Source organism: Pogoniulus pusillus, chromosome 40 (genome assembly GCF_015220805.1).
Source record: "Pogoniulus pusillus isolate bPogPus1 chromosome 40, bPogPus1.pri, whole genome shotgun sequence".
NCBI lineage: Eukaryota > Metazoa > Chordata > Aves > Piciformes > Lybiidae > Pogoniulus > Pogoniulus pusillus.
The window spans coordinates 3991352-4015978 of NC_087303.1; the positions used below are offsets into that span (position 1 = coordinate 3991352).

General features: G+C 45.9%; 1 protein-coding gene across 4 annotated transcripts; it reads right to left on the reverse strand.

The window, feature by feature from the left end:
- Window positions 1–1557: 1557 nt before the first annotated feature.
- On the reverse strand, window positions 1558–23286 carry MPP3 (MAGUK p55 scaffold protein 3). Of its 4 annotated transcripts, none has more exons than XM_064174099.1 (19): window positions 23268–23286; window positions 22080–22185; window positions 19610–19728; window positions 18632–18709; window positions 17614–17694; window positions 16975–17112; window positions 15890–15971; window positions 14883–14968; window positions 12763–12837; window positions 11399–11595; window positions 10620–10684; window positions 8968–8988; window positions 7481–7522; window positions 6933–7094; window positions 5612–5692; window positions 4688–4781; window positions 3896–4004; window positions 3011–3133; window positions 1558–1896 (listed from the first exon to the last, which is right to left on the reverse strand). In XM_064174099.1, exons 2-19 carry the CDS (start codon window positions 22102–22104, stop codon window positions 1714–1716), a joined length of 1761 nt encoding a protein of 586 aa, XP_064030169.1. In that variant the 5' UTR covers window positions 22105–22185; window positions 23268–23286; the 3' UTR covers window positions 1558–1713. The 4 variants fall into 4 exon arrangements, with proteins under 4 accessions (XP_064030169.1, XP_064030173.1, XP_064030170.1 ...); XM_064174103.1 differs by lacking the exon at window positions 23268–23286 and adding an exon at window positions 22987–23221 and having other exon boundaries at window positions 3923–4004; XM_064174100.1 differs by lacking the exon at window positions 23268–23286 and adding an exon at window positions 22987–23220 and having other exon boundaries at window positions 1558–1893.
- Between the last annotated feature and the right edge of the window lie 1341 nt (window positions 23287–24627).

Here is a 24627-nt window from a genome sequence, read left to right on the forward strand (position 1 = left end):
AAAAGGTCTTGTTAACAGGCAGAGTACATAGGAAAGAGTTTATCTCAGCAGGCAGTGGCAAACAAGCTGCTGTAAGCTGACATGCACATGTACAGTACTCAAATAGGTATAAAGCATAGGCACTTCCAGAATCATCTCTGCATTTTCACATTGCCACCCTGTGTGTTCAACTCCTGAAACACATACAAAGTGTTCTGAAAGTTGAGATTTCTTCAACACAATGTGGCCAGTCAGATACTCTGGAAACCTTTCCCTGATTTGAAAAGGGAGTCATAGCTTCATATCATCCTGCCAGCATCTGTAGTGCAGCTGCTTGGTACTTCAGCCTCCTTTCAGCAGGAGGACTGATTTTCATGCAGACTAAGACAGTGTCTCCTGCTCACAGGTTCACATTTGTCCTGTGTCAGGAAGAAGAGATTGGGAAAGTGAGGACAAGCTATGGATGAGGGTTGTGGGGTCTCCTATGGAGACTTTCAAGGCTTATCTGGATGTGTTAGTGTTGTCCTGCTCTGGCAGGGGGATTGGACTCGCTCTCCTTGGGGCCCTTCCAACCCCTAATATGCTGTGATCCTGTGCAAGACACTTTGGAGGCATTGGGAAATGTGGAGATGGACCTAACTGTATCTTTTGGCCACTAAGAGTCCTACTGCTTACACTGGCCTAGTTATAGGGCCTAATTGTAAAGGATTTGCAACTAAAGATCCTGAGTGAAGGGATCTGTTCTGCTGGCCTGACAGCCAGCTGAGCTTTGGAGGAACTGACAGTGTAAACACTTGTCCAAGGTCATCCCTCCCACCTAGCTGCAGCACCCTGGTTTCTAGAAAGTACCTTGTTTGGTTGCCCCAACTCTAGCCACAAGATTTGTGGTGAAAGGATGAAAATCCCAGCTGGTTAGTGCTTGAGCACTACTTTAAACACCTTGGAAGTGTGGAAGGATGAAAATCCCAGCTGGTTAGTGCTCAAGCACTACTTTAAACACCTTGGAAATGTGGAAGGATGAAAATCCCATCTGGTTAGTGCTCGAGCACTGCTTAAACACCTTGGAAGTGTGGAAGGATGAAAATCCCAGCTGGTTAGTGCTCAAGCACTGCTTAAACACCTTGGAAGTGTGGAAGGATGAAAATCCCAGCTGGTTAGTGCTCGAGCACTGCTTAAACACCTTGGAAGTGTGGAAGGATGAAAATCCCAGCTGGTTAGTGCTCAAGCACTACTTTAAACACCTTGGAAGTGTGGAAGGATGAAAATCCCATCTGGTTAGTGCTCGAGCACTGCTTAAACACCTTGGAAGTGTGGAAGGATGAAAATCCCAGCTGGTTAGTGCTTGAGCACTACTTAAACACCTTGGAAGTGTGGAAGGATGAAAATCCCAGCTGGTTAGTGCTTGAGCACTGCTTTAAACACCTTGGAAGTGTGGGCCCTCTGTGACACCACTGTACAAAATGCACTATTTAGAGTCTAAAAGTTACTCCAATTTTTTACTGATGGGTTTAGGCTGAGTGTTCACTTTTAAATGACAGCTGCTTATTTAAGAGTTTGATTCAGGAAGGTAAGATCAGCTTTTGACTTTGTTTTTCTCATACAGTCTTTATTACCTTCTAGATAGATTCACTTCCAAATTGCTTGTCTGACAGTTTTCTCTTTTCATATCTATATATATATATATATTTACAAGATATTTTTATACAGTTTTTCCCCTTAAACAGATAATAACAACTATGACCTAACCCAGTTGACTGGCACCCAAAATGCATCCTTGTTTAGTTTCTCTAACACAGTTTTCAGCTGATTGCATGCACTCTGAAGATCTTCTTTGACCAGTACAGTGTCAATTAAATGACCATACTGCTCTTCAATGAAAGCTGCTGAATTAATAATTTCCTGCTGTTCTTCATCCTGCTGAGCAAGGCAAGAAGAGGGCATGAAAATTTACAGCACTTATTTTTAAGTAGCTAGCACTTCAGTGTATTAGCACAGTAAGTAATTACTTGGAAAGGAGATTAAACAAGAGCTGATCCCATTAGGAGAAGGTAAGAGATTGTAACAGAGGGTGCTGTGCTACTGCTGGAATTTGGTAGGCTACTTCAAAACTTCAGGATAGGCAAGGGGAAAAGGAGGAGCTTACAAGAGGGATGTAAGATGGTGAGGCTGTATGCTGCCTAAGCTAACACCTGGAAATCACTCAAAACTTGAAAATGAATGCTGGAACTACTGTCCTTGAGATCAAGTTTGAAGGGCTTGCATGAAAACTTAACCAAATGAAGGAAGCTCTGTTAGGAGTTTCAGTTCAGGTTAATGACATGCTGCACTCTTGGTATTGCTCTTCACATTCACACAGTGGCAATTTGCAGCTGGTCTAGGTTTGGTCCTTATAAGACATCCACATGCTGCCTTTTTGTGTGCCTGAGTGGGTGTTACTCTGGAAGTACTGGGATTAGGTGGCCAAACAATGGCCTTACCCTTTGATGGGGCTGCTCAACAGGAATGTAAAATAGTAGAAGTTTATCTGAGCTCAGAGGCAGCTTCCTCTGCTGCAGCAGAGAATCATAGAATCAGTCAGGGCTGGAAGGGACCACAAGGATCAGCCAGTTCCAACCCCCCTGCCATGGGCAGGGACACCCTACCCTAGATCAGGCTGCCCACAGCCCCATCCAGCCTGGCCTTAAACACCTCCAGGGATGTGGCCTCAACCACCTCCCTGGCCATCCATTCCAGCCTCTCACCACTCTCACGCTGAAGAACTTCCTCCTCATGTCCAGCCTCAACCTACACATCTGCAGCTTTGCTCTAGGTGGACAGGCACTTTGCTTCATATTAGACAGTCATATTTTAAGAGTCAGAAAATCTTAATCTGAAGTTCCAGCTAAAGTTCCTTTTGCTATATGTGCACAGGACCCACTTAGTGCTCCACTCTGACCCTTGCTAATATGGAAGAGGAGCAATTCCATATTGCAGCAATGCTACCCAAATACTTCCCTCATATCTAAAAAGACACAAAAGTTAGAATACTTACAAGGGGAGCTGAGATTTCTTCTGACATGGGAGATTTTAAGACATGTTTTTTCTTTTCTGGAATGAGAGGCTTCACAAATATAACATAAGGCTTAAACTCAGGAGTCCTCAGCTGCTTTACTGCCTGTGAACAGATTATTTATGGTTTGGCTTTTTTTTTTCCCCTCCTGTCTTTTTTTCTTCCCCCTCCCTTCCCCAGTTATACATCAATGATCTGCTCAAGCTGAGTTCAACATTTTCACTAGGATACTCTCTGGTGTAAAGTCCTGTGTACTACACATCTGACCACATGAGCTTTTTGCTTTCAGAGGAAAGGTCCTTGTCAGTATCCTGCCTATCCTACAAGAAAGGGTACAGGTGAGCTTCTGGCAATGTAGTCTGACTGCACACCTGTGTATTGCAATACCAGGTACAAAACCATGGCAGAAGACACTGAGAAAAACATGAAAGCCACAGAATTGACAGGCAAGTTACAGTTTGCTTCACTCAAGTGGCCAAACACTGGAAATCTTAAACCTGGAATTCATTTAGTATGGAGGCTTTTCCTAGGCCAGTTATGAGATATGAATAAAAAAGGTAAACTCACAGCAGGGAGAGATTAAGAGCAGATACACTGGTATGGGTTCCAGTACTTCCTTTTGCTTCAGAAGCAAGAGGAAGGACCAAGAATGAAACCCCTCATCTGTGCTCTAGGAGCTCTGCTGTACAGCACTGCTGTACCCTATTCCACTTGGCTAGCAATAGGCCACCTGTTAGAAACACAGCTTCTGAGAGCATCATTGGTCTTTTCCAGGCAAGTGACCACCAATGGTGACCAACATCAGCTCCTTAGGCTGGCAGTCCAGTAAAAAAACATTTGCTTTCTTTAAAAGCTGCAGAAACTTACTTCAGGTACCACATCCACCAAACAAACCTTCTTTTTGGCCATCACGGAGCGGATTGCCTCGAGACTTGTACCGTAGAGATTTTCTTTGTATTCTCCATGTTCCACAAACCTAAAAAAGTCAATATAGTTTTAAGCACCATCCAGAAAGAACATTTAACCTAAAACTCTTCCTGAAATCACAGCAGTCAAATGGAGGCAGGGAGGGAAGAGGGTGGAAAATCAGAGGACTTTTTTTTCCTGCTTATTCTTTTTCCTCTTGGTTATTTAGTAGCAATGCCACTGACAAAGAGAGGAAGAGGTTGCATTAATTCAGCTGGCTGATGGTCAAGCCTAGCACAAGCCATAGGATGTTTTACTGTGAGAATAAAGTTGGCCAGGAAATTGGTGCAAATTCTTCTATCTTCTGGGAGACTAGCCAGAAAGGAAAAAAAAGAATCTATGCTTTCATGACACACACTCAAAGTCCTTCATATCCACTGATCCAGTCTCCAACAGCCTAAAAGGTGGACTTAGGAATAAAACTTGCACCTTATACTAAATGATTAAGTAGGCTCAGCTAATTATCTCTTACTTTCACTAGATTAAATTCTGACTAAACATAACTGCTAAATTTTAACTCAGTTCTATATTGGGTCTAAATTGCTTGTCACTAAATGTGAGTTAATGCTAACAGCCCAGGCTAAATGAAGAGCTTTTTACTTGCAAAGTCAGACCCTCCTGATTTTAGTATTCAAAGGACATAAAACTTAACTAGGAGTATTCCTGAAATACAGCATTTTACAATGAACTCACTTGTTCTGCTGCACATCTGTCTCAAATGATTGCTTGGAGACAAAGTTGTATTCTACTCCCTCTTTCTCATGACTTTTCTTTGACCTGGTTGTATCTAGGAGAAAAATGCAGAAGTGCCAAGTTATGTAGTGATCTCTTCCACTATGGAGGGCAAATACAGTAGATTAATATCAAATACTTCTGAGATAACAGTAGTCAAATTTCCATTCATCACAGAGCACTGGAACAGGCTCCCCAGAGAGGTTGTGGAGTCTCCTTTCCTGGAGACTTTCAAGGCCTGTCTGAATGGGTTCCTCTGTGATCTGTGCTAGATTGCGTGGTCCTGCTCTGGCAGGAGCTTGAACTCAATGGTCTGGGTGACCCTGGTGGTCATTTCCAACAGTGATTAGATGTTGTGCTGAGGGATTTGGTTTAGTCAAGGACAGTGTGAAACTAATGATTGGACTCAAGGAGGTTGAAGGTCTTTTCCAATCTAAGAAACTCTGTGACTCTGTGACCAACTTGGGTCCCTTCCAACCCAGGGCAGCTGGCAGTACAGTCCTGGCATGGAATAGAATCATAGAACAGTTCAGCTTGGAAGGGACCTCAAAGCTCATCCAGTTCCAATCTCCTGCCATAGGCAGGGACACCTCCCACTAGAATAGGTTGCTCAAGGCCTCATCTAATCTGGCCTTAAACACGTCCAAAGAGGGAGCAGCCACAACCTCTCTGGGCAACCTCTGCCAGCGTCTCACCATCCTCACTGCAGAGGACCCTTTCCTAACATCTAGTTTGAATCTCCCCTCTGCCAGTTTAAACCATTACCCCTTATCCTGTCATTACAAGACCTTGTCAATAGTCCCTCCCCAGCCTGCCTGCAGGCCCCCTTCAGACACTGCAAGGTCACTATTTTGCAGCATGCAGAAATCAGTAAGTATTACTCACGTGGAACTGCAACACCATACTCCTGTGGGTTCTCTGACACAACTTTCTGCTTGAGCTCACTTAATTTGGCCCCCAGACAACCTGATAGAGAAATCTGTCAGTCAGTTTTAGTTTTTTGGAATGAAATACTGCACTGAGAATAAACAGCATCACTTTCATGCAAACAATATGACACAGAAGTGTGCTTAAAGAGACTTGCATATGAGAGGGAACAGGCTCCCCAGAGAGATTGTGGAGTCTCCTTCTCTGGAGACTTTCAAGGCCTGTCTGTCATCTATGCTAGGTCCTGCTCTGGCAGGGGTGGGGTTGGATTTGATGATCTCCTTGGGTCCCTTCCAACACCTAACATGCTGTGAAGAAACCTTGTAACCTGCCATGTGTTTGAAGAAGGTCATCAGGGAGCAAAGCCTGTATCCCTGAACAGCTTGCCTAACATCTGCCTGGCACTAAGTTGGAAAATCTGTGATTTTAGCAGGTAGTTATATGAGCTGCCCTTGAGACATGCTGGGAAACTGCCTCAACACAAACCTGCTAAGCACAGAAGAGTTCAAAATGCATGCAAAATGTTGTTAGATGTTTCTAGCATCTACCTTTTCATCAGTTACTCTGACAGCATAACCATGCATGTGTTTGAGTGAGAACCAACAGGAAACCAATCAGAGCACTAACAAGACTCCTAACTGCTGCTGGTTAGGATTTGGTAAGATGGTTGGTTTCATTAGTTGTTGATGTCATGTAAGTTGGTTGGTTTCATTAGTTGTTGATGTCATGTAAGTTGGTTGGTTTCATTAGTTGTTGATGTCATGTAAGTTGGTTGGTTTCATTAGTTGTTAATGTCATGTAAGTTGGTTGGTTTCATTAGTTGTTGATGTCATGTAAGTTGGTTGGTTTCATTAGTTGTTGATGTCATTTAATCCCTCTCTCTCTTATCTTAAGATAATAAAGGCACCAGAACCAGAGAAAAACTCCAAATGCAACACCTAAACCTCCCAGAGGGCAGGTGATCATAGGATGGTTTAGGTTGGAAGAGACCCCAAGGATCATCCAGTTCCAACCCCCTGCCACAGGCAGGGACACCTCCCACTGGAACAGGTCGCTCAAGGTCTCATCCAACCTGACCTTGAACACCTCCAGCGAGGGAGCATCCACAACCTCCCTGGGCAACCTGTGCCAGTGTCTCACCACCCTCACTGTGAAGAACTCTTTCCTAACATCAAACTCTGCCAGATTAAACCCATTAGCCCTTTTACTGTCATGACAAGACAAGGGAAAAGTCATGTGATAGAGATGTGAAAAACAGTGAACCAATTGCACAGCTTACCAATGAGAACCACCAGCCTCTGCTGTTCACCAGGCTGATGCTGGTATTTTGTGACTTCTTCATATGTTAGGAACTCTGCTGCATCTGCCTGCTCTGCTTGCTTCCCTTCACTCAGACTGTTCTTCTCCTTACGACTCAGTCTGAAGCTCCTGCGTAAGCCAGCTGCAGACGAAACCAAAAGATGCAAAACTCTCTCCACTGGGCTAACTTTTCAAGCTTGCTCAGTTATACATTGCTGTGGTTTTGGATAGGATTTGCACATCATTAGTTCTTTTGATAGTCAAATCAGTGCATCTCAGATAGAACACCAGGCACCCAATCTACAATAAACCCCCTCCCTGTCACCTTGAGTGGCCAAGTGGTGGCTATGCCAAAGTCCAATTATGTCTCAGCACAGAGATAATCAATGCAAAATTAATGTAAAGAAGCTAGGGTGTTTTTTTAACTGAAAGAGCTTTTTTTAGTGTGTGATGTTTGGGGTTTGCTTTCTCCACCCATCCCCACCCCAGCAGGTATTAGGGAGTGAGAATGAGACTTTTGTTTCTCACCTATGTACTGTCCGTTGAAGTATCCTTCACAGTCACAGTCTTCTGTAAATTAGAAACAGAGGTTGGGGGTGGGGGGAGGAAGGTGGGGCAGGGAGGAAGGGTACAAGGGAAAGGACAGGGAGAGGAGAGGAAGGAGATGTCTTAAACTCTGGCTCACCAGTGGGGAAAGAGGAAGTTTTGCATCCTGTGTTATGTGCACAAACATTAATAACATCATACAAATGATTTGCCTCGCTGCTAGTTTTTTTAATGACCTCCTGAGTGGGTAAGATTGTGTAAGAATATTGCCTCTTCTGACATCTCAATACCATTTGGTCTTGAAAGAAGGGAATCAGAGATGGCTGAAGTATGATTTCTAAGTACTTTCATTTTGGCTAACCTATTGCTTACTAATCCTTGATCAGAAAAGTAAGGATCTGCTGCTTTTGTTGCCTGCATGTCTAGAAAATAATGCACAAATCTCTGTTTAAAAAAACAAAGGAACCTACCTCCTCAAGCTGCATTGTTAAAATTTAAGCACCTGAGCCATGGCCTGCAATAACCAAAGAACTCTACTCATTTTAAGTAGTAAGTGGATGCCTCTGGGACAAGCCTAACCCTAGACAAAAATATATCACAGTATCATCAGTATCATCAGGGTTGGAAGAGACCTCACAGATCATCAAGTCCAACCCTTTAAGCACTGCAGCTTAAAGCTTTTAAGGAAATGTAGCAATGCAGGGAAAGAGCTTTGTTTAATGGATGAATGGAGGTAATCAAACCATGTTAATGTGTGCTCATAAAACATTCTGCCTGTGTTAAGAGGAGACACTGGCAGCAATATACACCTAAGCAATACACACCTACCTAAGCAATACACACCTATAGCTAAGGTCAGAGCTGTTTTCTGTGGCTGAAGGTAGGCTTTAGTTTCACACTTGCACTTGGATAGGGCATACCAGTCCCAGTCAGCTCATTATAGAGTAGGATTAGTACTTTCACTGAAGTTAATGGAACATTGGTACTTGGAATATTATTCCCAAGAAGCATGTCTAATGTGAAAAAGAAATATGTATACAGCAGGCAGAAATGAGCAGAAAATACATATCTGGAGAAGCTGGTGGAGCAGTCACAGAAACTGCAGGAGCTCACCAGAGTTGTGCATAATGAAAGTAAGACATAAAGCAGTCCAAAGAAGAGTGAAGAGAAATAAACTGGGATTGATACAGGTGCTCTAAAATGTTAAACCCCCCCCAAACCAAAAGATAATCAGGTGCACAGACTGCATTTAACTTGCAGCCCTTTCAATGTATAGAACATCAGAAGCCAACCTCTTCAACCCGGAGTAAATCTGCAATTCTTTACCTCTGTCATCAATCCAAATCAGATTCAATTACATCAGGAAGGAACTGCTCTAGGAACAAGCTACATCTACCATTCCCTTTGCTTGTGGAGTTAGCAATTGTTTGTTTATATTCAGGCAGAAAATTCAGGAGGAGAGTACCTACCTTTGTCAGAAGACTGATCATCTGTAGTTAGCATGAAAGACAGAGTTGGTGTGATATTAAAAGACTGGCAAATGATACAGTACAATTAGAGGGAATGGAAAGAAAGTTTCTTCTGGGCTGATTTGCTTAACAGACTTTTCTGTCTTACTATATATAGGGAAAGAGAGAGAGAGTAATGTACCCTTATCAACTGTGTGAGCACTTTGTTGCTAAAATTCAGTGTTCTGACTACTTATCAGCTTAATGTGGAAAAAATTTGTTCACATTAGCAATGTTATTTCTACACTTTGGCCACAACGACCCCAAGCAGTGCTACAGCCTGGGGACAGAGTGGCTGAGAGCAGCCAGGGAGAAAGGGACCTGGGGATGCTGGTAGATAGGAGCTGAACATGAGCCAGCAGGACAAGGGAGGTTCTTGTGCCCCTGTGCTCAGCACTGCTCAGGCCACAGCTTGAGTGCTGTATCCAGTTCTGGGCTCCTCGATTCAAGAGAGATGTTGAGGTGCTGGAAGGTGTCCAGAGAAGGGCAGCAAGGCTGGGGAGGGGCCTGGAGCACAGCCCTGTGAGGAGAGGCTGAGTAGCAACTTCATCCTAAGTAGCAGTCTGTGTGTGAACAACTCACTGACAGAGGCTTCAGAATCATAACCAACAATCACTTTAAAGCCTACTCAAACCCAGCTCTGTCTTGTAACACTAAACACAGAGGGTGTTGCCAGCTCCAGTAATTTTCACCCCTCCTACAGCTGCAGTTTAGTTTCATATGAGCACAGTCATTTCATGTGCTCTTGTAAGAATTTCAAGTGGTCACTGGGCTACTTTTGCAGCTTTCAAGTTTCAAATTGTAGGAAAAGAAACAAACCCAAAGCAAAACACTAACCAGTGTGTAAGGCCTCATGTTCTGCTGAAGAGTGTGGGGACAAGATCTGGGATGGGCTAAGTAGTTCTAAGTATAATGCAGAAGGATTTTCTCTGAGTCTAAATTACAGGCTCAGAGCATTTAACTTGTGGGACAGTGTGTCTAGAAAGTGAGGATGAAGAGTTCAGTTCTTATCATACTCTAGGCTCCAGCATTGAAAGAATATGTGAGAAGTCATCTAATCCATGCCTAGGCACCATCATCTCCACCTCTATCTATGAGCATGATGTTACACCACTCCTAAGGTTCTGTGATCATCTCCACTGCTGTGTTGTGCCCCTCTCCACTACCATTCCTCAGTCTGAAGTTACTCAATCTTTGCTTTTAAGAAATATGGTCTAGATCTCCTTGTCATTCTCATTGCTTTCCTCTGAACTGTATTCTGCTGGTCCATGTTTTTCTCTAAGTGTAGTGCCCACTGCTGGGCAGAGCATCCTCTTCACAGATGGTCTTTATAAGGGGCATGCACCTCATGGTGTCCCTGCCTATGCCTGGGGGGGGTTGGAACTAGATGATCTCTGAGGTCCCTTCCAACCTATCCATTCTGTGCAAGTAAGGAGAGGCATCACTTGGTGAAACTCAAACCCAAATCCATCCATGCAGCTTGAATCCATGCAAATCAAACTGACCAATCACACAAAGCATATTCAAAGACATTACTGAAATAACAGAAGGACACTGAGAGGGTGGCATCAACTAAGACATCACACTAAGACTGAGGAGCAGAGCAGACTTACACAGTGGCTTCCTCGCAGTGCTGGGATGCTGCAGAGTGCCCATTGTCCTTCTGTAAGTCAATCGTCTAAGGAGAAAAGAATTAGCTTTTAGCTACCTAAACTCTGAACTTTAAAGAATTTACAACATGGAAGAGCACTGAAAACAATGCAGAGCTGCTTTCTCTTACACCACAAATCTCTCTTGTCCAGCATTTTCCTGGGGGGAAAAAAAGTAGCATGAAAAACAGTGTGAGACAGTGCACAAATGTACTAAAAGCTCTCACAAGAGCACAGGGAGCCCTGAGGCACTTACACTGCTCTATTTCCTCTCAACACCCATTCTCTTTACACTTCCTTCACACTGGGTTCTTACCACAGGTTAGAAGTGGATTAGAGGGGCAGTCTGCAGATACGTTTGGGTTTCTGTAAGCTTACCCCTAAAGCAGTCCCCTCCAAGCACCTCTTTTCCAATTCATGTTATCAGGAAAGGAACAGGAAATAATATTGCTCTGCAAACAGCTGGAAAACCAAACTATGCTGTGTTAAATGTTGGCTGTACAGCTGCAGTTAGCTTGGCAGTGTATCCCCATGATGGTTCCTCTTTTTACTTGGTGTCAGTCATAGTTTCTAGCCATCAATTACCCAAATAATAAAAGACTAAACTTTTAACCTGGGAAGGAATCATAGAATCAACCAGGTTGGAAGAGACCTCCAAGCTCATCCAGTCCAACCTAGCACCCAGCCCTATCCATTCAACTGGACTGGAAAACCCCTCAAATCTGTAACCTCCATTGACAAACCTTTCTTGGAACTGTTTGGAGGGGATCAGGCCTGCTCGGAGGTTGGTATCTCCAACTCGCTTTGCTTGCCACCAGGTGGGATCATCTTGGCTCACAACTTCTAGGACATGTCGTCTCTTAAATGGCAGCCCAGCCTCCTGGCAAGGGATGGCTCTGTCTTCTTTGGGGTTATAGCAGAAAAGCGCCCTCATGAACACCTTCAAGGAGAGTAACACATCCTTTCTTCACCCATTTGGACTTCCAGACTATCCCTACCAGTCTTCTGCCCAGCACTTACACTGCTACCAACATACACTCTTCATCCCTCCCTTTATGGCACTCAAAACTACTGAAACCTAGCAAGATGCATCCATACTTTGACAGAAACATGCACTTAAGCAGAAACATAACTCTCAAGCATGTCCTCAGCCATTGTGGACCATAGGGCTCCAGGATCCAAGCATCCATACTTTGACAGAAACATGCACATAAGCAGAAACATAAATTAACTCCCAAGCATGTCCTCAGCCATTGTGGACCATGGGGCTTCAGGATCCAAGCATCCATACTTTGACAGAAACATGCACTTAAGCAGAAACATAACTCTCAAGCATGTCCTCAGTCATTGTGTTTTGACATTGTGGACCATGGGGCTGCAAGACCCAAGTGCCAAGAAACACACATCACTGTCTATGTCAGTTCAAAATGCAACAAAGGAAAAAGGAGAAAACAATAAAAGGACTTCTGGTAAAGTGGCTTGATTACAAAGATTGTCCTCAAATGTTCCTTTAATGTATCAAAATGTACTATTTGGGTTTGGATTTGTATCTTGCCACTGTTTTAACACATCACAGTAGAACTACTTTTCAAAGTGATTTATGCTGCTTCGAGGCAAAATTCAGCAGCTGACAGCAGAAAAGCAGAAAGAGATTGACAGAGGAATCCTGGAAGGAACCAGCTGAACAGATGGCCACTGCTGATCAAGGAGGGCAAAGGAAGGACTCAGAGAAGGATGTTGGTATTTGCAGTGGGCTAATGGGGATCAATGAGGAATGCATCTGTTTTCACATAGGTCTGCTCAGCTATAAGGGAGACACAGCAGCTGTCCAGTGAGATGACAATAGCAGGAACATTGATTTTAGTTGTGTGAACAGAAAGAAGGGGCTAGGTTTCAGAAATGCTATTAAAGAACATGTGCCAGGATGATGGAGAAGTCATCTAAGACATTCCACTGAACAAGAGAGCACTGAACAAGAAACCACTCTACTGCTCACTTGAATGAGTCTGACACTCCTTACTGAACAGCAGGGATTGAGCATGGGCAGATATGCCAGAATCATGTAAATAGCAAGAGGTGTGCTTCAGTACTTCAGTGAGGTGCATACCTTGCTGTCTTTTAGATGACCTTCTTCTTTGATAGCTGGAATTATTTTCAATGTTATGGATCCCTGAGACTGAGCCTGAGAAAGAGAAATACTTTTTACTTTGAGAGCAGGACAAAGATACAATGCAGATTATCCAAGTACCAGATTAGGAGCTACTGTCTATTTCTTCTTCTCAAAACACACTGAGAGAATCCACTCTTTAACTTCCTTGCAGAGACAATCCTGCTGCTCTGTGAATCATCCATAACATTGTCCTCCCCATGGAAACATCCACAGTAACTACCTGACTGAGGAGAGGCTGAGGGAGCTGGGCTTGTGCAGCCTGGAGAAGAGGAGGCTCAGTGCACAGCTCATTGCTGTCGACAACTACCTGAAGGGAAGCTGTAGGAGGCTGTATCCAGTTGGGGATTGGGCTCTTCTGCCAGGCAACCACAAACAGAACAAGGGGACACAGTCTCAAATTGTGCCAGGGGAAGTCTAGGCTGGATGTTAGGAGGAAGTTGTTGGCAGAGAGAGTGATTGGCATTGGAGTGGGCTGCCCAGGGAGGTGGTGGAGTCACCATCCCTGGAGGTGTTCAATAAAAGCCTGGATGAGGCATTGAGTGCCATGGTCTAGTTGACTGGCTAGGGCTGGGTGCTAGGTTGGACTGGATGATCTTGGAGCTCTCTTCCAACCTGGTTGGTTCTATGATTCTATGACTAGAACCTGCATTAAAATTCCTTCATTTGCTTTTAGCAGCTGCAGTAATTTCTGAATTACAGTTTCAGAGGGCACTGACCATTTCTGTGGCTTTCAGTACACCACACTTGCAGACCAAGCATTTTAAAGTGCTCCTTGGGAAAAGATTGCTGCATTTTCCCACCTGGTGGCTAATTGGCTAGGGTGAAATGTAAACACCTACAAAGTAAACATCTACTTCATTCTAAAAATCTTTCCTGGTAAACTTCAATTGTAGGAAATTCAAAAGCACTTCGAGGTGCTATGGTAATCTGGAATTAGGATATCTGCTACATTTTAGATGCTTTACTTTGCATTAGATGATCCATGTCATAGTAGCCTTAGAATTCCATAAATTACTGCATCCAGTTCTGGAGCCCCTATTATAAGAGGGATGTGGAGATGCTGGAGAGTGTCCAGAGAAGGGTCAGGAGGATGCTCAGAGGGCTGCAGCAGCTCTGCTGTGAGCACAGACTGAAAGAGTTGGGGCTGTTCAGTCTGGAGAAGAGGAGGCTCCCAGGTGACCTTCTTGTGGCCTTCCAGGATCTGAAGGGGGCTACAAAAAAGCTGGGGAGGGACTTTTGAGGCTGTCAGGGAGTGCCAGGACTGGGGGGAATGGAGCAAAGCTGGAGGTGGAGAGAGTCAGCCTGGATGTGAGGAGGAAGTTGTTGAGCAGGAGCGTGGTGAGTGCCTGGGATGGGTTGCCCAGGGAGGTGGTTGAGGCCTCATCTCTGGAGGTGTTTAAGGGCAGGCTGGCTGAGGCTGTGGCCAGCCTGATCTAGGGTAGGGTGATCCTACCCATGGCAGAGGGGCTGGAACTAGATGATCCTTGTGGTGCTTTCCAACCCTGACTGATTCTGTGACTGTGAGAATCATAGTATCAACCAGGTTGAAAGAGACCTCCAAGATCACCCAGTCCCACCTATCACCCAGCACTATCCAATCAACTAGACCACAGAATCAACCAGGTTGGAAGAGACCTCCAGTGTCCTAGAGAAGCCTGCACTGCTGCACCAGTTGGAAGTAAGCATTTGCAGCTCTTGCTCAGAAAAACAAACTGAAAAGGAAATTCTTACATTGCAGGCATTTACAGTGGGACAGATGAAGAGCAGCCCAGGGTCCCCACAAATAAAACTACACAGTACTTAAAAAGCTCTTAAGAGAGCAACATCTAACTTCCTATTTGTTATCTCCCCTGGTACCACTTCAATTCCCAGACGTTTCTGAAGTCAACAGCAGACGACTGATCCACGGGGAGAAGAAAAGCTCTCAATGTAAAGACAAGCAGGGCAGACATCTTTTAGCTCTAGCTGTACTGTAAGATCATGGTTACATTTCATCATCTGTTGTAATTACTGCATCACCCAACAGAAATGATCTTGAAAAGAGAATGAATGCAGACCAAAATCTGACTTATCTCTTCCGGTCGCTTGTGAAGCACAGCAATGCCATTGACTTCTCTTAGTTCATCTCCAACATGGACAAGACCTGGAAAGATGATAAGTTAGCCATTTAAAACAAGTCTACAACTGGAAAGCATCACTCCTCTGATGTCTGCTCTAAGTCACTAGCATGTACCTTTTTCCTCCTCCTCCCTTAGCTTAATGGACTTCCTGCTAGAGTCCAATGCCTTTTCCTGCCCTTTTTCCACATGGAATTTTTGTGTGTGTGTGCAGCAGAGTTTTGCAAGAGACCATTTTGGAGATAAAGAGCATGTGGCAAGATGCTCTGGAAAAATCAAAAGCATACATATAGAATGGTTTAGGTTGGAAGGGACCTCAAAGATCATCCAGTTCCAACCCCCTGCCATAGGCAGGGACACCTCCTGCTAGAACAGGTTGCTCAAGGCCTCATCCAGCCTGGCCTTGAGCATCCACAGCCTCCCTGGGCAACCTGTGCCAGTGTCTCCCCACCCTCACTGCAAAGAACCCTTTCCTAACACCTAGTTTGAACCTCCCCTCTGCCAGTTTAAACCCATTGCCCCTTATCCTGTCATTACAAGACCTCATCAATAGTCCCTGCCCAGCCTTCCTGTAGCCCCCTTCAGATACAAGAAGGCCACTATGAGGTCTCTTAGAAGCCTTCTCTTCTCCAGGCTGCAGAGCCCCAACTCTTGTATTCTGTCCTCACAGCAGAGCTGCTGCAGCCCTCTGAGCATCTTCGTGGCCTCCTCTGGACTGGCTCTAACAGTTCCATGTCCTTCTTATGTTGGGGGGCTCCAGAACTGCACACAGTACTCCAGGTGGGGTCTGCCACATTAAACACGGTGTCAAAAGGGCTGTTTTTTTGATGAACAGCCACCAGATTTAGTTGCAAATGACTACTCCAGGTGTGTGCACAGAGCCTGTTGTGCTTGCAGAGTTTTGCAAAGTTTACAAATGCAATTTAAAACCCTGCTCAGAAATTTACCGCTGCGATCAGCTGCACCACCTCTCATGATCCTTGCTACAATCACAGCCCCTGTGTGTTCATCTCTTCTGATGGTAGCTCCCTGAAACAAAACAAATCAAAAACCATAGCCACTAACCACACACACTGCACACATTTCCCCCTCCCCAAGAAGTGACCAGAAGAGACCTGGCGAGAAGGCAGCGAGTTGTGCGCTAACGTGCACGGTGGAACGTGGCTTTGAAAGTGAAACCATCTGTTCTACAAACTTTTGCCTTCCTCCTGGACAATTTTCACCCTTACCCAACTTCTCCCCATTCTCATGGCACGTGTCTGTGGAAGATGCACACACCTTCCCTTCTGCCAGCTCTGCCCAGTGCTTCCACTGCCTGCATGACTGTGGAGATCAGCAATCGCTCAGGTGTGCAAACCAGAACGGCTTACAAGATACCTTCTCTGTATGCTGGATCTGTATACCACATAGCTAGCACTCTAGCAGAATCACACTGTGCTAGGGGTTGGAAGGGACCTCTGGAGATTGAGTCCAACCCTCCCATAAAACAAGCATGAAAAGGGAAGTAATTATGATGTTGTTTTTCTTCTCCTATGTCTGCTGGCAATATGAAGATTTAACCAGGAGCTAGGTCACTGCTCTCTTCTACTGCCTGCTGTCCAACACAAAAAAAGCACTTCACCAGATTTCTTCCCCAGCACAGCTGTTTTGCTTAGGAACTCTACCTCCAATCAAATAAAATTAGTACCTTGTCAATATGTTCACCTACAGCTACCACACATCCTCTAACCAACTCTCACCTTCCTGCTAGTGAAGGTATTAATCCACTTAATGTTAGCTGCAATACAAAAAGCCTTTATCTGTGCAATGAGCATCAATGATCACATTCCCCATGCTAACTGGCCCTGGAAACCTGTGTCTCATGCAACATTGTAAAGGTTTATTTAGCAAAGGTCTCCTTTTATGGGATTTTACTAGCTTCAGAAGACTCCTAATTGTTTTCAGACTATTTGATGACATTCATGTAGCTCCTCCATACTCACAGTGACCTTTCTGTACTACAGCTTCAAAGCAAGGGATGGCTCATACGTACCAGAGGTTCTTTATTTTTCACTAGTCGAACAATTTTCACTGATTCCTCATCAAAATCATCATCAAAGTTATCAGGTAGAGGTGGAAGGGCTGGGTCAAAGTTCTTCTGTGCTACAGTGTCATGTACTACAAGCATTGCCTGCACAAAGGAAGTAAAAAACAGTAATGCATCACTGCAATATTACAGTTTCCAGTTCTGATGTTTCCAGAACCACAGCAAACAAACCTCTCCCTTCCCACCCTCACCATAAACTCCCCAAAAGGGAGTTAGCAATTACCTTACTTATCATGTAACTATATACTGGTCTATGCTGATATGCAAAGTAAATGCAGGCAATACAAAGCTCAACTCGAACTTAAGAGATGGAGGAGGACTATGAAAAGCAAAAAGTTCAGGGGTTATATCCTTTTCTGCTCCCTCAGACAACATTAACAAGGGAAGACAACTTGGTGTATTATGCATGAAAGGTCTCTACTGTCTTCTCAGTCCCTTCTATATCCTAAAGCCTGTGCAGGAACATCACAGCTCATAGGAGGTTTTTCCTTCTTCTTAGGGATTCTGATGTAACTTTCCCCTTATGAGACACTCTGTTGGAATTTTGCAAAGGAATTTCTTTAAGGTCTCTGTTGTAGTTTTTACCCTGAGATGTGGTGTTGACAACAGCTGAAGCAGCTCTTTTTCTTCATTATTCACTGGTGCAGTCTGCAGCTCTTCTATTACCTTTAAAATACAAATTAGCATCCTCAAAATATATGATTTTGATTGGTGAATCATAGAATCAAGCAGGTTGGAAGAGACCTCCAAGCTCATCCAGCCCAACCTAGCACCCAGCCCTGGCCAATCAACCAGACCATGGCACTAAGTGCCTCATCCAGGCTTTGCTTGAACACCTTCAGGGATGGTGCCTCCACCACCTCCCTGGGCAGCCCATTCCAATGCCAATCACTCTCTCTGCCAACAACTTCTCCCTACCCTGGCACAACTTGAGGCTGTGTCCACTTGTTCTGTCCCTGGGTGCCTGGCAGAAGAGCCCAACCCCACCTGGCTACAGCCTCCCTGCAGGTAGTTGTAGACAGCAATGAGCTGTGCCCTGAGCCTCCTCTTCTGCAGGCTGCACACCCCCAGCTCCCTCAGCCTCTCCTCATAGGGTTTGTGTTCCTGGCTTCTCACCAGCTTCGTTGCCCTTCTCTGGACACATTCCAGTATCTCAACAACTCTCTTGAATTGAGGAGCCCAGAACTGGTGGACTCCTTTTACTTCCAAGTGAGTGTTTGTGGTAAGTGTTTGCTAACTTCTGTCATCCTTCAAGGTAGTGTGCACAGACCAAACCCAATCCCAATCAATAGCACACAAGCCCTGGAAGAAAGAAAAGCTTACTCATATATTTAAATTTCCAGAGGGTAGTGGAGGAAGACATCATCAGGAATCAGGACCCTAGCCTCTAAGTGTATATTTTAAGAGTGATTGCAGCAATAGAATTCCAGAAACAAGGCATTTTGAAACTCTCATTTCCTTTATCAATCCTGAGTGAAACTAGCCAAGAGATTGCAATGACAGCTGGGGAAGACAAGAACACATACAGCACAACTGCACAGTTTGGATTTGGTAGACAAGCAGACTTCAGTTGGAAAATAAGGAGACAAGGATTTTAACTCACATCTTCAACCAATCCTGTTGCACTGTGTAGAACAGGAGTTGGACTCTGCCTTTCGTAATGGTGCAGCTTTTCATGGATCTGTAAAAAATGATTCAGGTATATTAGAATCAGGCAGGGTTGGAAAGGACCACAAGGACCATCTAGTTCCAACCCCCCTGCCATGGGCAGGGACACCCTACCCTAGATCAGGCTGCCCACAGCCTCCTCCAGCCTGGCCTTAAACACCTCCAGAGATGAGGCCTCAACCACCTCCCTGGGCAACCCCTTCCAGCCTCTCACCACTCTCCTGCTCAACAACTTCCTCCTCACATCCAGCCTCACTCTCCCCACCTCCAGCTTTGCTCCATTCCCCCCAAGTCCTGGCACTCCCTGACAGCCTCAAAAGTCCCTCCCCAGCTTTTTTGTAGCCCACTTCAGATCCTGGAAGGCCACAAGAAGGTCACCTGGGAGCCTCCTCTGTCCAGCCTGCACAGCCCCAACTCTTTCAGCCTGCCCTCACAGCAGAGCTGCTCCAGCTCTCTGATCACCCCTGTGACCCTTCTCTGGGCACGCTCCAGCACATCCACATCCTTCACAAATACACTCACCTTAGAATGTTTCTGAGACCAGTGTCAGAATAACAGCCTGTCTTGAAGTTATTTTTATGCTGTTTAGGAGTCTTCTTTTTGCTCACAGCCACAAAGACTGTTAAGACTTCAGCAGCATAAGGGAAAAAAATGAAGGCATTTCACACTGCCTTGTAGTTCTGGGGCATTTTATCTGCATTTTGGCAGCCAAGGCAAAAATGTTTTCCCTGGACACAGTATGTTAATTTTTAATGAGAGTCTTTAATGCTTTTGTTTGAATAAATAGATGCTTTGGTCAGTACATCATTTACAAAAGAAAAGAAATAGCTTTAACCAAATAAATAGCTGATAAATCACAGAAACTGAGTGAGTAACCTGCAAGGAAAATAAATGTTCAGAAATGAACTTTTACCTTCATCAGGTAGTTGAGACTTTTCTCACTGAAGACATCTCTAAGGAATCCCATTTCCTCTTTGTGATTCGAATCAGGTCTTAGCTGGGATGTCAAAAGGGCCAAAGTTTCATGCAATCCTAAATCCAAGTCAGGACAAAAGCTTTGTAGGTAGCATGTCTCACAGGACCTTCTACTACATACTTCTCATCAACTCTGTTTATTTGGGTACCATCCTGCTGCTCACTAAGTTGGAAGACATCTGTGCTTATCTTCCCACCTGCTGATTCCACTCTTCCACATGCTAAGGCAAAAAACTACCAAAGCAATATGTTATTTGATGCCATTACTTTCAAAGTTTTCCCTTTCATGCTAATTACCTGTTGCTTCAAGAACAGCTAGCCATCATTCTAACAGAGTAATCAGTGTCACAGCAGACTGGAAAAATGACTTGAGCACTTCTTTTGTTGCACAGCTACCAGCTCTACTTCCCCAGCAACTTTGCTCACAAGTGCTCTCCTGCCCTTGCCTCTTCTAAGGCACCTGTTACAAGTCAGGTTTGAGCAGAGAAGGAAAGGACTGGTGTAGATTTCCACTTCAGTGAAAGCAAAGCTCATTTTCTAAAGGTGCTTAAATCACCAATACACCAATTTTACAACATAGGGAGCCAGCTACACGTTATGGTTTTTCTGATGGACCATGACTAGGAAAGCAAATCCCAAACCAATAATAATTGGAAAAAAAACCCAACACATCACAAAACCTCAGCAAAAACCAAACAAAAAATGGGGAGGGTGGCAAAAATCTGCTCTTTTGACTAGTATCTCCATGAACTTCAATGCATATTTGGATCCCAGAGACTCAAACTCACTTTGGCTTTAAAGCTCAGCATCCTTGGTGTATACAGCTTCACCATGGGTAGCATACTGGAGAAGCTGACAAGCAAGCTTTCAATAGAGTGACTGCTTTGTAGGTCAAACAGAAGAATATCAACGTTTTCCCAGTGGTAAGCTTTGCAAAGTGGCACAGGAAGCAGCAGAGATATTAGGGCTGATCTCTAACAAGCACTCCGAGATGCCAGTGTTACACCGAGAGGTGCAGATTTGCCCACAGAAGCCTCTCTACCAGCATATACTCAGGAGCTCCAGGATTTGTATGAAGCTAGCTGTTAGCTGACTAACTTTATGAATTCTCACCTTTTGTACTCCCAGAATCACAGAACTTTAGAGGTTGGAAGGGACCTCATCAAGTCCAACCTCCCTGCCAAGGCAGGATCACCCAGGGTATCATAGAATCACAGAATCAGTCAGGTTGGAAGAGACCTCCAAGATCATCCAGGCCAACCTATCCCCCAGCCCTATCCAGTCAACCAGACCATGGCACTAAGTGCCTCAGCCAGTCTCTTCTTGAACACCTCCAGGGAAGGTGACTCCACCACCTCCCTGGGCAGCCCATTCCAATGCTAATCACTCTCTCTGCCAACAACTTCCTCCTAACATCCAGCCTAGACCTCCCCTGGCACAACCTGAGACTGTGTCCCCTTGTTCTGTTGCTGGCTGTCTGGGAGAAAAGACCAACCCCCACCTAGCTACAGCCTCCCTTCAGGTAGTTGTAGACAGCAATGAGGTCCCCCCTGAGCCTCCTCTTTGCCAGCTAAACAACCCCAGCTCCCTCAGCCTCTCCTCATAGGGTTTGTGTTCCAGGTAGCTTGCACAGGAATGCATCCAAGCAGGTTTTGAAAGTCTCCAGAGAAGGAGACTCCACAGCCTCTGGGCAGCCTGTCCCAGTGCTGTCACACTCACTGTAGAGAAGTTTCTCTTCACATTGAGGTGAAACTTTCTATGTTCCACTTTGTAGCCATTGCTCCTTGTCTCACTGCTGACACTCCACTGCCTTCTTACTCCTTTAGGTAATAGTTAGAAAAAAATCTGGAACATGTCCAGAGAAGGGCAACAAAGCTGTTGAGGGGCCTGGAGCACAAATCCTATGAGGAGAGGTTGAGGGAGCTGGGGTTGTTTAGCCTGGAGAAGAGGAGGCTCAGAGGTGATCTTATTACTGTCTACAACTACCTGAAGGGGCATTGTAGCCAGGTAGGGGGTGGCCTCTTCTCCCAGGCAACCAGCAATAGAACAAGGGGACACAGTCTCAAGTTGTGCCAGGGTAGGTATAGGCTGGATATTAGGAAGAAGTTCTTCACAGAGAGAGTGATTGGCATTGGAATGGGCTGCCCAGGGAGGTGGTGGAGGCACCGTCCCTGGGGGTGTTCAAGAAAAGCCTGGATGAGGCACTTACTGCCATGGTCTGGTTGATTGGACAGGGCTGGGTGCTAGGTTGGACTGGATGATCTTGGAGGTCTCTTCAAACCTGGTTGATTCTATGATAATTACCTTAATTCCCCTCTCTTTAACTTTAGCTTGAATGCATTCCCTGTGTGAAACATGAACACTCAGATTTCAGCCCCTGCTCTGCAGAAAGCATGCAGATTAGTTACCGGAGTCCTCTGAAAGCACTGGCATGGCTCTGTCCTTAATCTCACAGACCAACGTTCAACTTAACACGACTGCTCCCTCCTTCTGGACTGTGATCCAGAGGCAGTCCTGAAAGAAACAAAGACAACACCTAAGCTCAAGCATGCAAGCGAGATGGCAAGCATGTAAAGACAGTAAATTCATAGCACATCTTTCCCTCAACTGTTCAGTTTAACCCCAAACAGTGGAATTTATGCGAGTTGCTACATGAAAAATACTGTATTATGTAATAACCTTATGGAGACCGGGATAAAGCTGCTGCTGAAGAGGTGATGCCCTGTTCTGCTCTCAAGACATGCAGGCCTTTAAAACCTGCCTAAAAGCAGCAACACCGCATGCACAGAAAGCATCGAGAAGATGCTTCTGCCCAGAAGAACACCACAAAGGAATTCACACCTTGCTTTTGGGTACGAAACCTCTTCAGACCTTACTAAAGCAGTATTTTGCTAGGTCCTACACCTCCTTCAGCAGCAGAAAAAGCCAACGCGCTTATGGACGAAGGAGGCACGGGTAACACTGCACATCGGCACCGCGGGGACAGCTTCTCCGGCCGAGCTACCACAGCCGGCGGCGGAACTCCACGGCTCCGCGCCCCGGGCTCAGGGGGAGGGGTGGAACCTGGCCACAACCCATGGCCGGGTTATGCCCCAGGCCGACGGCTGCGAGACCTCTTCCCCAGCCCCAGGCCGGACCCTGTGAGCGCCTCTGAGGCCCAGTACCTGTCCCCCGGAGGACTGCGCGGGGCTTTCGCTGGGCACGGCTCCGAGCCCTCGGCCAGAGCGCCCGCCTGGCATAGCCCACCGGCCCCACCAAGGCCCGCGCCTCGAAGGGCGCATCAGAACCTGGCCACACCCGGCCCCGCCCGGCTACCTAAAATGGCGTTGCCGTGGCCGCCTCTGCACGTATCCTGCCGGTATCCTGAAGGTATCTGCAGCGATTCCGCCGCCGGGCGACCGATATCCGCAGATACGGGCCCAAGCTCGGGCCTGTGCGGTGCTGAGCGGCTGCACAGAGAAGCTGCAGAACAGCTCCCCAGCGCTCACGTCGCTGTAGCCCGCAGCGCTCATGCGTCCTTGAGAGCCGTTTACGCACCACCGCCCTCCCTCCACCCCCTAATCTGCCTAAGACTGCGCGGGCGACCAAGTCCGTACCGGGACCGACAGCACCCCGCAAGCTTGTCGGGCACCCCGCCCCTAATCCTAGACCCGCTCCGTAACCACAGCCCTGCCCCTAAGCCCGCTCCCGGACCGGGGCATGCCGGGGATCCAGCAGATGCCGGCCTTGGGCGCATGCGGATGGATCCGCGCGTTGCTATGGCAGCGGAGCCGCGCGTTGCTATGGATGCGGCGCATGCGGCTCTGGGTACTCGGCGCATACCCTCTAGCGCCGGCTGCTCACTGCTGCCGCCGTGTGGCTATGCGCAGGGACTGCTCCCCGGCAGGTGCCGGTAAGGGCGGCGAGCGCAAGGCACTGCCGCCAGCTCCTCTTCTGCATCTCTATTACTTATAAAGACTTCTAGAATATAAAGACAAATTCTAAGTAGAGCCACGTAGCGTTTTGAAATATAAACTGTGTATGTATAAAGAAAGAAGAGTGCATTCTTCTTTGTGTGTGTGTTTCAAATTCAAACGGAAACAATTCTGAGCGGAGCAAAGATGAACCTTACCAGTCCTCCTAGTTATCCCCGTGTCATCCCGGTCCCTCCCAGTAACCTCAGATTCCTTTCCTAGTGCTCCAAATGCCCTCCCAGTTCTCCCACTAACCCCCCAAATCTCCTTACCAGTGCTCCCAGTGTGGCCACAGTGACCTCCCCGTTCCTCTCAGTATCCCAAATTCTCTTCCCGGTGCTACCAGTAATACCAAGGTAACTATTGGGTAGGATTAACCTTTGTCTCTCTTTTCTTGCAGCACCTCAAGAAGGACTTGTACTGGCACAGGGTCAGAAAGCTGAATCCATCCAGTGGTTTAGCTTATCAGAGCAACAGACACGAGAGATTCCTGACTGCCAGTGATAAGTGCATTGATTGCAAGGCGATCTCAGGGTAATGAACAGCAGGGAACATCCCATACAATTGGAGGTGCAGACCTGTGCAGCAGCTGTCCTACAGAAGAGCAAAAACAGCAAAAGCTCAGCCGTGTGCTGGAGGTGCAAATCTTACCAGAGTGTCCCTGGCTTGGGCGGAGAAAAAGGAGCACAGCCTGTCAGCCGTCCCTGTCTGTCTTTCCTTCCATGATGCCACATGGTGGGGGGATGGGAGAGGGAGGAGGATGATGATGCAGAAGAGGAACAGGTGGGCAGCCTCCCAAAAAGGATGCTCACAGCCCTGAATTTTTTAAATGCCTGAAACTTCTTGGAGGGGATTAAAAAACATTAAAACCTGTGTTAGTGCGGGAAAAAGCTCACATTTTTATCTAGCTATTGAAGAATGGTATTAATTCATGTGTTAAAACGATGACATCCCCTCGACCCCCCTGTATCTCCTCTATTATATATAAACCTCTCAAGAATAT